General features: G+C 44.3%; 1 protein-coding gene across 1 annotated transcript in view; it reads right to left on the reverse strand.

Moving 5' to 3' along the window:
* NRK (Nik related kinase) overlaps positions 1-13,514 on the reverse strand; it is a 128,070-nt gene that overhangs the window by 15,335 nt on the left and 99,221 nt on the right. The window contains exons 25-28 of the mRNA XM_083486259.1: positions 12,543-12,686; positions 9,198-9,332; positions 4,607-4,707; positions 3,497-3,646 (exon numbers count right to left, since the gene is read on the reverse strand). Coding sequence (XP_083342385.1) covers positions 3,497-3,646; positions 4,607-4,707; positions 9,198-9,332; positions 12,543-12,686 — 530 coding nt within the window. The remainder of the gene's footprint in view (positions 1-3,496; positions 3,647-4,606; positions 4,708-9,197; positions 9,333-12,542; positions 12,687-13,514) is intronic.

Genomic DNA, 13,514 nt, shown 5'->3' on the forward strand with positions numbered 1-13,514 from the left:
CCCCAGCCTACTTCCTGAGATAGAGAGAGAGAGAAATGATTTGTAGTACATGCACATGAAAGAGGGCTGTGCTTTGTTTTAAGAAACCTTGAGATAAAAACGCATACTGAACACAGTCCTAACCCATCTATGGTACCAGGAATAGGATTAACCTGAGTATCTAACTCAATTATGAAAGAGCCATGCAATTAGCATTTTCACAAGGAGAACAAACACCAGAACTCCCCTATTGCTTTTCATGAAGTGCAAAGGCACATGCAACTCAAAGGACATCCATTTCTGTGCCACATCAATGCCATGTTTGACCCATAAAGGAACCACAGATGCTTTACTTGCCAAAGTGAGTATACCCATTCCAGCCATGCAGTCTGGTGTCTCTGCAGCCACTATCCGTAGTACCAGGACAGGTATCCAGAGCCGGAGAGCAATTTTGATGCGTTGCCTTGGTATTACTTGCATGACCAATTGATGCGAAAGACAGAGAGACAGAGAGACAGAGAGACAGAGAGACAGAGAGAGAGAGAGAGAGAGAGAGAGAGAGAGAGAGAGAGAGAAAGTGGGAGCCAGACGCAGATGTGTCTACACCTAGTCTGTTGCCTTTAAAAGAAGCCTAGGATGCTGATTCCAGAAACCTCCTTGAAGAAAATTATATAGCGAACCTCTCACATTCGGACCCTTCCTGGAACAAGTCCCAGCAGCTGCAGGAATGACACACTTATTTAAGTTCCTGCACTCTTGGGGGTAAAGTATATTTTTAGTGCACTCTGTCTCATGGTGGACGAGTGAGCAGAATAGTCACAACCATCCATGGGGAGCTCTCATATTGAGGGCATTGAGCTGGGAAATATTGCTTCTCTATGTATCTAATTAAATTGGGGGCTGCTGCAGCCAGCATCATTTATTTTTTCTGAGGCTCTGGCATTTTCCCTTTGCCATTGTACACCTTCTGCTCAAAATGTGGTGTCACCTCTCATCCTCTCTTTACAAACTCTTCTCAAAACTCACTCATGCCATACCCTCCTACAGGTTGCAACAAAAAACCAGGACACCATCTTCATGTAAGTCACGTGACCTATGCGAGATTGTGCCCCCTCAAAAAAGGTGACCCATGTGAGATTGTGCCCCTCCCCAAAACTTTTTTTTTTGGGGGGGCAGGGAAATCTCAGTGCAAAATTGTGCAAGATCACAACAAGACAAAACAGGGTGTCTTGGGTTTACCAGGGATTAACTATATACGCAATGCACAACCTTGTTTTTATTAACACACCCTTTCGACAAAATAATAAATTTAAAACATCATGGAGGCACCCTCGGTTGAACCACTGGCATCTCTTAGACTATGTAATTGTCCGAGCTGAAGATCGCCGTGATGTGCTCCTTACCAGAGCTACGACAAGTGCTGACAACAGCAATAATCGCAGATAACAATGGCTCTCAATGTGAACCATTAACATTAGGATCAGGTGTTTAACAGGGTTGTGTTAGCATCCCAACTCTATTCATTATTTTCATTGCCATGATTCCACACATTGTCAAATGGAAACTCCCCACCGGAGTAGAAATCATATATTGAACAGATGGAAAGCTCTTCAATCTGAGTAAGGTTACCGTAACTTCTGTCAGAGAGCTTTAGTATGCTGACGACAATATAGTGTACACACTCAGAGGATGACCTCCAAACCATCCTAAATATCTTTGCAGAAGCTTACGAAAAGCTTGGCCTATCTCTCAACATCCCAAAAACCAAAGTGCTGCACCAACAAGCACAAAGCAACCCCTCTGCAGCACCACAAATCCAACTCGATGGTGTAATGTTGGAAAGTGTCGGTCACTTCTCCTACCTGGGCAGTTATCTTTCCACATGGGCTGATATTGATGCCAAGATCCAGCATCACCTGAGCTTTGCGAGTGCAGCTTTCTCCTAATTGAAGTGCAGAGTGTTTGAGGACCAGGACATTTGAAGGAAACCATAATGCTTGTTTACAAAGCTACTGTACTACCAACTCTACTGCACGCTTGTGAAACATGGACTACTTATAAACGCCATCTCCAACTCCTTGAAAGATTCCATCAACGGTGTCTCCGAAAAAAATGTACACATCACTTGGGAAGATAGGCAAACTAATGCCAGTGTACTGGAAGCAGCAAAGATCACCAGTGTCAAAGCAATTATTCTTCAACATCATTACGATCACCAGTGTCGAAGCAATTATTCTTCAACATCATTACGATCACCAGTGTCGAAGCAATTATTCTTCAACATCAACTTGGACTGGTCATGGTGTTTAGATGCCTGATTATCATCTTCCAAGCAACTACTCTATTCCGAACTTAAAAATGGAAAGCGTAATACTGTTGGTCAACAAAAGAGGTTTAAAGACTCTCTCAAGGCACATCTAAAAAAATGTAGTATAAACACCAACAACTGGGAAACACTGGCCTGCAAGCGCTCCAAGTGAAGAACAGTGTCATGGACTTTGAAGATGCTCAAACTCAGGATGAAAGGGAGAAACATGCTAAGAGGAAGGCATGTTTGGCAAACCCTCACCGTGATCAACTCCTGCCCATAAACCAATGCCCCCACTGTGGAAGGACGTGTGGATCCAGAATTGGCCTCCACAGTTACTTACAGACACACTGTTAAAACTGTGTTCATGGAAGACAATCTTACTCGGCTACGAGTGATCGCCAAAGAAGAATGAGGGGAAAAAAGATAACAGGCCGCCTTAGAGTACAAGGTCATTTTGGGCCGTTCCCTGTTCTATTTTTCCTGTGCAAAATCATTAGCATTATTTGCTCATGGCACTCTATTAATTAAACGGAGTAGGTGTACTAATATCAGAGGAGCTTAGGCTCAAATCTCTACCCAAATCTCTGAACTTGGGCCAGACACTATCTCTTAGCCTAAGCTTTTTCACAGGGTTGTTGAGAGGAGAAAACTGCGTCAGTGGGAAGGGGAGAATCGGGTGTGCTGCCCCCAATATATTGGAAGAAAAGCAATGGCCAATAAATAAATAAATGAATCAAATAATTAAACAACAACAATACCCAAACTGCATGCACAGAGAGGACCAAGTTAGATTTATAAAGCTTTTTATATCTTGAATGGTGCCACAATCAACAGGGAAACTAGATGTTAAAATATTTTTCTATCCAGACACGTAGACATTACCTTGTTCGAACCTTTTACTGCTAATTTTAATTATCTTTTAAAATGTTTTAAAATTTCTCGTTCTTAACTGTTTCTTGTTGATGGCTTTAATATTTATTGCAAACGACTTGGAGATTTTGTTACATTTATTGCAATAAATCTTGTTAAACAACTGAGAATTTCTTGCTTCTGTGGACCCATGTGGATGGAAATGTAGATTAGAAAAAAAATTCAAATAATGATAATAATCATGGCATTAATGAGACCCTCTTTAACTGCATAGGCTGAAGAAGAAGAAACCCCCCCTGCAAACTGTCATGATTCCTAAAGAATGATGTATCTTACATGTGTGGGAAGGTACAGGTCATACACTGAGCCAGAGTCCACATCAATAGCATGAAATCCAACTGGTGAGCCGTAGATCACTTTTAACCTCTGTCCATTCTCAACTGTCAAGTCAACCAACAGTGGTTTGTGGTGAAGTGAAGTGAAGGACTGCAAAAAGAAGAATCAGACACTGTGCATCTTACTGTTAATTAAACATGTAACCAAAAAGAGTCCTGATTAGCATTTTCCGTTGTCTTTCCACAAAGGTAAGATAAAGGTAAAGGACCTTTGGATGGTTAAGTCCAGTCAAAGGTGGCTATGGGGTTGCGGTGCTCATCTCACTTTCAGGCCAAGGAAGCCGGCGTATGTCCACAGACAGCTTTCTGGTTCATGTGGCCAGAATGACTAAACTGTTTCTGGTGCAACAGGACACCATGACAGAAACCAGAGCACACAGAAATGCCGTTTACCTTCCTGCCACAGTGGTACCTATTTATCTACTTGCACTGGCGTGCTTTTGAACTGCCAGGTTGGCAGGAGCTGGGACAGAGCAACAGGAGCTCACTCCGTCATGGGGATTTGAACCGCTGACCTTCCGATTGGCAAGCCCAAGAGGCTCAGTGGTTTAGACCACCAAGGGTCTTCCAACACTACAGTTCTATGATTCTAAGTATTTGGCTTGAATCCTCAAGAAAGCACTCCTGTCCAGCATTAAAGGCAGCGTAAGACATGCCAGAGACTAGGTGCTAAACTAGTTTCTGCCATGTTTGGCTTACCTGGGTTTAGCAGTTATATAAGGAAGGGAACAAAAGCCTGGATTGGGCACGCCTTCCCCTGCCTTCCATTACATTGCCTTCTGTGATACAGACATGTTCCCTTTCATATGCAAATTTATGCAACTTCAACTCAATTAGGTTATTAAAACTAATATAAGCAAACATAAATATTTGGGTGCCATCCCATAGGTTATTTGCCAATGGGAGTCCAATAACTGCCAGACAATGATCTTTTATCATTACAGGATGAAACAGGAACATGATTAGAACTCTGTTCATGTGTGTGTTTTGGGTGTGCATGTGTAGAGAATACTATGGAAAAGCAAGTATGAATCTCTTCATATTTACTTACCTTGAATGCCATAAATTTGTGATATGGTTTAGGAGCCCAGGCGTAGACTTCAACTGAGTTTTTCACAGCGATCACAAGAAATTTGATCCTCTCGTATTTCACTGAAAAGTGATAGTTTCCTTTTTTTAATGAACTAGGCACAGAAATCGGGAAAGGTTCTCTAAATCATTCTTTGTACAGCGAAAGTGCGAAGAACAAGTTTTAAAAAACCCAATTTTCCAACAACAACAGCAACCACTATTCAAATGATACAAGCTAAATAATAATTAATTAAGACAATGTGTTCGGAGGGGGAGGGGGAGGGGTGGTCGCGACAAACCCAGAATCCAGACATTTAAGCAAGTAGACCTGTATAAGAAGTCCGTATATCATACTGAACATAATGAATTTGGCTTACAATAATCTTACGTGGCTTGAATTCATATGTTTACATAGTTATCTATCCTGATATTTCAATCCCGAGACCAATCACAGTCTTCGATTTATCCATACACTCAAGTTCACATCAGAGGTTGGAATGAGACGACAGTCATGAACCCTCTACCAGAATTGTTATATAACCATTTAGTATATAATTTTATTAAGTTTTCTGTCGTACAATTTAAAACTTAAAGTTGCCATTCTTCTTTAGTTGGGACCTCACTTGTTTTCCATTTTTGGGCTAAAAAAACACAGGGTGAAGTAGCAGAATACATAAACAACCTTTTTAGACACTTGGGAATTTCAGTCTCAATTATCCCCAACAGAAAGGACTCTGGATTTTTTGGGAAAGTAATAATAATAATAATAATAATAATAATAATAATAATAATCTATTATTTATACCCTGCCAATCTGGCTGGGATTCCCCAGCAACTCTGGATGGCTTCCAACTGAATATTAAAAACCATACAGTGTCAGACATTAAAAACTTCACTAAACAGGGCTGCCTTCAGTTGTCTTTTAAAAGTAAAATAGTTGTTGATTTCCTTGACATCTGGTGGGAGGGCGTTCCACAGGGTAGGCGCCACTACCAAAAAGGGCCTCTGCCTGGTTCCCTGTAACCTCACTTCTCACAGTGAGGGAAATGCCAGAAGGCCCTCAGTGCTGGACCTCAGGCTGGATGATGGGGGTGGAGATGCACAGGTATAAAGGACCGAGACCGTTTAGGGCTTTAAAGGTCAGCACCAAAACTTTGAATTATGCTTGGAAACGTACTGGGATCCAATGAAGATCTTTCAGGACTGGTGTTATATGGTCTCTGCGGCCACTCCCAGTCACCAGTCTAGCTGCTGCATTCTGGATTAATTGCAGTTTCCGAGTCACCTTCAAAGGTAGCCCCACATAGAGCGCATTGCAGTAGTCCAAGCGGGAGATAACTACAGCATGCACCACCCTGGCAAGACAGTCTGTGGGCAGGTAGGGTCTCAGCTTGCGTACCAGATGGAGCTGGTAAACAGCTGCCCTGGACACAGAATTAACCTGCGCCTCCATGGACAGCTGCGAGTCCAAAATGACTCCCAGGCTGCGCACCTGGTCCTTCAGGGGCACAGTTACCCCATTCAGGGTCAGGGAGTCCTCCACACCAGCCTGTCCCCCAAGAACAGTACTTCTGAGGATTCAACCTCAACCCATTAGCTGCCATCCATCCTCCAACTGCCTCCAGGCACTCACACAGGACCTTCACCGCCTTCACTGGTTCTGATTCAAAAGAGAGGTAGAACTGGGTATCATCCGCATATTGATGAACACCCAACCCAAACCCCCTGATGATCTCTCCCAGCTGCTTCATAAAGATATTAAAAAGCATGGGGGAGAGGATGGAACCCTGAGGCACCCCACAGGTGAGAGCCCAGGGTGCCCCCCCACACTTTCTGGACATAGCCCAGGGGGAAGGAGCGAAACCACTATATAACAGTGCTCCCAGCTCCCAGTCCCTCTAGACGGTCCGGAAGGATGTTATGGTCAATGGTATCAAAAGCCGCTGGGAGATCCAGCAGAACTAGGAAACAGCTCTCACCTTTGTCCCTAGCCCGCCAGAGATCATCGACCAGCGCGACCAATGCAGTTTCAGTCCCATGATGAGGCCTGAATCACGATTGGAAAAAATCCAAATGGTCCACATCCTCCAGTCATGCTTGGAGTTGTTCAGCAACCACCCGCTCAATCACCCATTCTTTCCCAAGAATGGAAGATTTGAGACTGGGTGATAGTTGGCAATATTGGCTGGGTCTAAAGATGTTTTTTTAAGAAGCGGTTTAATGACTGCCTCTTTCAGCGAGTCTGGGAAGGCTCCCTCACAGAGGGAAGCATTCACCACCCCACAGAGCCCATTGCCCAGCCCTTCCCAGCTTGCTTTTATAAGCCAGGATGGACAAGGATCAAGGAGACAGGTGGTTGGTTTCACTTGTTCAAGCAGCCTGTCCACATCCTCGGAGGTAACAGATTGAAATTGATCCCATATAACATGACTAGACAGGACTCTAGCACTCTCCCACTCCGGCCCTGCTCCCACGGTGGGGTCTACCTCCTTCCGAATCTGAGCGACTTTATCTGCAAAAAACTTTGCAAAAACATTGCAGGAGATCTTGGGGTCCCTACCCGGCCCCGATGACGAAGGTGGTTCCGATAGATTGTGAACCACCTGAAAGAGGCTCCTGCTGCTGTTTTCTGCAGATGCAATAGAGGCGGCGAAGAAGGTCCTATTCACCGTTACCATCACCACTTGGTAGGCTCGATGTTAAGCTCTAACCTGTGTCCTGTCAGCTTCAGAATGGGTTATCCACCACCAGTGCTCTAGCCATCTCAGCGATTGTTTCATTGCCCTCAGCCCCATGGAAAACCATGGGGCTGTCTGGGCTCCATGCAATCAAAGAGGGTACAGCTGAAAGGCCATCAACATCCCCTACCACTCTCTGGAAACCATTTGGATCCATTAAGTGGTGGGGGCGGACCATCCAAATCGGTCCCACCTCCCCGCAGAGGGGAAGGGTCACGGAGAAGTCCAGTTGCATCAAAAAGTGATCTGACCATGGCACTTCTTTTGTTTCACTTTTACTTAATGTCAGATCACCAACATCCGTAGAGGTGAAGACCAGGTTTAAGGCATATCTGCAGCTACGGGTTGGGCCAAACTTATTTAGGGACAGCCCCATGGAGACCATGCTTTCCACGAAGTCCCGAGCGGCCATTTGTAAGGTCGTGTCGGCATGGATGTTAAAATCCCCTAGGACAACCAAACTAGGTGTCTCCAGGAGAACATCCGCCACAACCTGAAGCAGCTCGGGCAGGGAATCCTTGGTGCAGCGGGGAGGTCGGTACACCAAAAGGAATCCTGTACTGCCCCTATTGCCCAACTTCCAGAACATGCACTCAGAGAACTGGGTCTTTCCAATAGGATGCCTGGTGCAGACTAATGACTTCCTAAAAATCACTGCAACCCCCCCTCCCCGCCCACAAGGCCTGGGTTGCTGTGCGTAAGAGAAACCTGGTGGACAAGCAGCGGCAAGGACAGGCCCATCTGCTTCATCCAACCAGGTCTCTGTCACACATGCCAGGTCAAATCCTCCATCCACAATCAGGTCGTGGATGGCAGTGGTTTTATTCATCATTGACCTGGCATTGCACAGCAACACTTTCAGGCCATGTGGGTTTCCCTTGCTGATTCCAGTATCCTTCCGGTCAGGACCAGACCCGGAGGCAGGGATAGTCCCCAGACAACGGCTAAACCTGCCTCCTTGGTAATGACATGGTCTGGTCTTAGCATAGCTCCTCCTCCTGCCCGTGATCACTGAGATCGGGTGTCCCAATACACCCCCCCCCGTGGAACCTGCCCCAGCCATTCTGTTGACTGAGGCCCACTCCCAGGCAGCCCTGACCCTTTCCCCTTAAAAAGCAAAATATATACAATAGCCTAACAAAATAGTAAAAGTAAAAACAAAGCCAAAAACAATTATACTAAAATAAAACTCATCCCCACCCCAACTCAACATTTATCCCACCATAATAATAATAATAATAATAATAATAATAATAATAATAATAATAATAATATATATGTATATAAATAAAAACTGCCGTACTTTTAAACATTTCCCCCCCAATTCTTTATGGACCATTTCCCAATACTCTTTTACCCTTTTACAAGTCCACCGCACATGAAAGAACATTTCCTCTGTATGTAACCATTTAGGATCAAAACTGGTAAGAAGTGATAATGCAAAATCTTGATGGGATATTGCTCCTAGTTGAAAGTGTCTGCAGTATATGTTGTTCCACACGCAAATGACCTATTTCAGCATGTGGATCTGAATAAAAGGCCTTGGAAATCTTGCTCATGTAGACAATAGCTATATTATCGCAGTGGTTTCAACCTCTGAATCTGGTGTGTTCAAATAATCTCCATCCTGCAGGCCCATTTTGCTGGAAGGAGGTGTACAAGACGCCACCCAACCACTCTAGATTTGCACAGGGTTTACTCCATAGCTTATTCTCTTATTAACAGGAAACTAAAACATTATTTTAATGATCTCGAAGTGAAACAGAGTTAACAACAACAACAGAAATATTGTGCTAAAATTGGCTATTAGCAGCCCACAAGGAGAAAACTCACCAACTTTGTAGTGTATGCAGCCTTCTAGGTCACCCACAGATACCCAGCCTTGTCGCTTTTCCACATCCGGATCATTCCGCAAGATCTTATTCCTGAGCCAGGATAGATAGTAGACACGTAGCTTGTTCTTTTTGCCTGCCAATTTATTGGAGCAGAAATAGAAAAGGAATTCTGTTTGAAAACTTAACTTCTCTACATGACTGTGGAGTGCTAGGCTGTATCACACCACCAACTTGGCTGGAAGTAGTTTTGAGGTTGGTAATATCTTAAACTAAGAGGAAAGATGCCTAATATCAAGCCAGTACAGTGGTACCTCGGGTTAAGAACTTAATTTCTTCCGGAGGTCCGTACTTAACCTGAAACTGTTCTTAACCTGAAGCACCATTTTAGCTAATGGGGCCTCCTGCTGCTGCTGTGCTGCCGGAGCACGATTTCTGTTCTCATCCTGAAGCAAAGTTCTTAACCCAAAGCACTATTTCTGGGTTAGTGGAATCTGTAACCTGAAGCGTATGTAACCCAAGGTACCACTGTATTGCCTATTCTGGCTGCGTAAACACCATTCCATTAGGACACATTTAAAACACATAGTTTCCTCTGCCCCAAAATCCTGGGAACTGTGGTTTGCCCCTCACAGAGTTGCAGTTCCCAAAGTACGGCCCCCAGGGTTTTTTGGGGGCAGGAGAAGTGGAAGCCGAGTGCTTTAAATCTGTGGTGTGCATACCAAACCTCTGTCTTGCAGCTGTTTCCGCAAAGACTCGGGCAGAGGTCTTTCTGATATCTACTTGACTAATATCATTTTTAGCAGAGATGTCAGGCAGCGAAGCCAGAGTTTTTCTGTGTGTAAAGTTCACGCTCATGGATATATGTTCTTGGATCATCACAGTCAGACAGTTAAGCAATAGCACCACCTTGTGGTGAGAACGTATATAAAAAAATAAACCAATACTTGTGTATCTGTGCCCTCAGACGTGATCCTAGTTCAGTTAAGCTTTCGTTGTGCAAGCCGAGCCTTATGAAAGGCACCATTCCTTAGTATCACTAGTACAATTGCAGCTCAGGGTGATGTTCCAAACAATCTGTTTTGCACCCCAGATCTGTTTGTTGGATCTCCTTTGTTTACTTTGTAGTAGCTCCTTCACTCGACACCCTGTAAGGCGAGGGGTGGTGAACCTTCAGCCCGGATTTGTATTCATGTGCAGCCCAGTGCTGTGGTGGAGATTAAAATTGCCCCATCTCAGCACTGGGCAGGGTGGAGTGGTTTAAACTGTAATGTGTGGTGCATCTATGTTTCTGTGTGCATGTGTGGTTAACTGTGGGTTAAACCACAGAGCCTAGGACCTGCCGATCATAAGGTCAGCGTTTCAAATCCCCAAGATAGGGTGAGCTCCCGTTGCTCCTGCTCCTGCCAACCTAGCAGTTCGAAAGCACCTCAAAGTGCAAGTAGATAAATACCTTCCGGCGGGAAGGTAAACAGTGTTTCCGTGCGCTGCTCTGGTTCGCCAGAAGTGGCTTAGTCATGCTGGCCACATGACCCGGAAGCTGTACGCCGGCTCCCTCGGCCAGTAAAGTGAGATGAGCGCTGCAACCCCAGAGTCTGTCACGACTGGACCTAATGGTCAGGGGTCCCTTTACCTTTTATAGTATATTGGCCTATATCATGTGAGGGCAGGGCAGAGAGAGGGTGTGTTGCTATGTATTTATTTCCAAGGTGATGTAAACGGTTGCTGTGTGGTCTACCTGTGTGCTGAGTGTGTCTGCTGCACGTGTGAGGTTGTGTGTGCGTGCATGCATACATGAGAGTGTGCTTGGTAGCCCTCAGTTGGCAAGCATTGAGCATGGGCCCTCATTTTGTGTGTGTGTGTGGGGGGGGGGAAAGCCCCATCACTTCATCTTTCAACAAGTCTTATTTACTCTGTTTTGATTTTGTCGGTTCAAAACATGTCCTAAAGGTTGAGGGCATTCTGTTTTAGCGAGTCGTCCCCCCCTTTTTTTGGTCGTAAGCCATAATCTGTGTGTGCGGTGCATCAGCATTGTTCAGAACAACAAAAAATATGGCCACTCCTGTAGCTATAGGAGATAACTTTGCACGGGAGAGTTATGGGTCTTATCATGAAAAACCACCTGGATGGGGTTAATACCTGTCTTTCCATGCTTTTGACAAAGAGCAGTTTGTAATGTGGAAGTCTGAACACTCTGTAACTAACAGTTTGTTCCCATAAAAGTTAGTACTGTATATAATTTGCAAACTTTAGTGGAGAGTCTAGGGCTGGATCGAAACCCACCTTTTAAACATTATTAGAACAATATTAAAAACATCATTCTGAAACGTCAAAGCATTTGGTTTCTTCCTTCGCTTCGTTTCCCACAAGGTTTACCAGGTATTTTTTGGGACAGGGATAGGTCTGCAGCGCCCTCTGGTGCCACATTTAAACAACACATCACTAACATTTGAAAAGAACTTCGTATGGAAATATGGTTATCAGAACCATTTTTGAAATTCATTTTTAGCATCAAAAACCATGAGTGCACATCCACCCTAAGCCACACCTACTACCATCATGATCATTACTATTAATGTTAAAAATGTATATCCTGCTTCCCAGTGCCCAGGTGTCAAAGCAGCTTGTACACGTACAAGATGCAAATTTTAAAACATAAATGAACTTTCAAAAATTTAAAGCCTCAGAAACCTAAAACCTCAGAAATGCAAACAAACAAAAAGATTCTAAAGCATCGGAGAAGCACTCATGATGCAAAACCCTCCTGAAATAAAACAGTTTTAATCAGGCGTCCAAAATTCAGCAGCGATGGTGCTTGTCTGATTTCTAGTGGCAAGGAATTCCATAGAGTAAGACTCATAAGACTGAAGGCATCTCTTCTTATTGGCGAGAGTTGTGCTAACAGGACTCCCTCAGATGGTACCAGTGATTGAATAGGGATGGCCAGGGTAAGGTGGCTGTGACCCATAATTTCAGAACACTGATATCAGACATATACATGCCTAGTCTGTGCTCAGGGAGGAATAATTTAATGGTTGCTGCCATCAGCTTCCAGGGCAGGGATGGAAGCCACATTAGAGAAACAAACACAGAGAGATTGATGCTGTTAGACTCAGAAGCCAGCTTTAAACTAGTTTTAAGTATCTGGTGTACTCTATAAATCTTGCAAACCACTTTGCATACTAAGCAGGCAATGAAACACCCTGAATCACATCTGCCCTAGATACAAGGATTGTAAGCATCAGGAGGAGCCGATGAGTTTTTACAACTCAATTTGCAGTCTAATCTTCTTTGTAATTGCTTCTGGTCCTACTGTAGGTCAGATGGTTCTAGGCACCAAACAAACCTGAGATGGTAATTAGCACATTGAGTCCTTCGAGCACATCCATCTGTTGGAACCGCCTCCTGGTTATCAATGAGTAAACTCTTCCTTGGCCGCTTCTGTCTAGAAGCCACAATCCATTCTCAGTCCCCACAAGCAAATTCACCCCTGTTAAAATATGGAAGAACACCAAAATCAGCGCAAGTAATCCTGACAATATAAACCATCTAAATGCAATTTGGACCACTTCCTCACTGGAGAGTGAATGGATGGAACAGCACTTTGGTTACTATATTGGTATTCAACAGCTCTTACTCAAGACAGGTGGGACTTGCAACGTAGCCTGTGCACACATTACTGCCTTTAAGCACAGCAAGGCTGTTGGTTTTCTCAGTTCCTGTGGAAGCTGGTTTTGGTGGGGAAGTCCATCACAACACAGCATTTAATACTAATCAGAGAATCGTTGGAAGGGGCCCCTGAGGGTCATCTAGTCCAACCCCCTGCAATGAAGGGATAATAATAATAATAATAATAATAATAATAATAATAATAATAATAAATTTATACCCTGCCCACCTGGCTGGGTTTCCCCAGCCACTCTGGGCGGCTTCCAACAAAATATTAAAATACAGTAATGCATCAAACATTAAAAGCTTCCCTAAACAACTTAATCTCAACTAAGATCTCAACTAAAGCTTCCGTCACATATGGCCATCCAACCTCTGCTTTAAAACCTCCAAGGAAGGAGTGTCTACAACCTCCCGAGGGTGTCTGTTCCACTGCTGAAAAGCTCTTACTTCCTGATATCTAGTCAGAATATCCCTTCTTGTAACTTGAAATGGCAGGACAGATATGGATGCAGCTAATGTTGTGTGCATGCCACTTCCCGAACCAGCAGTGAGAGGGCACTGGATGCAGATTCAATGGGAGTGTGTGCACGGCCATAATGTTGCAGTGTGGCCTGTTCCTGTTCAGGGTGCCAGCCAGCCGGCCAGC

Source organism: Podarcis liolepis, assembly GCF_965112155.1.
Source record: "Podarcis liolepis genome assembly, chromosome: Z".
Lineage (NCBI taxonomy): Eukaryota > Metazoa > Chordata > Lepidosauria > Squamata > Lacertidae > Podarcis > Podarcis liolepis.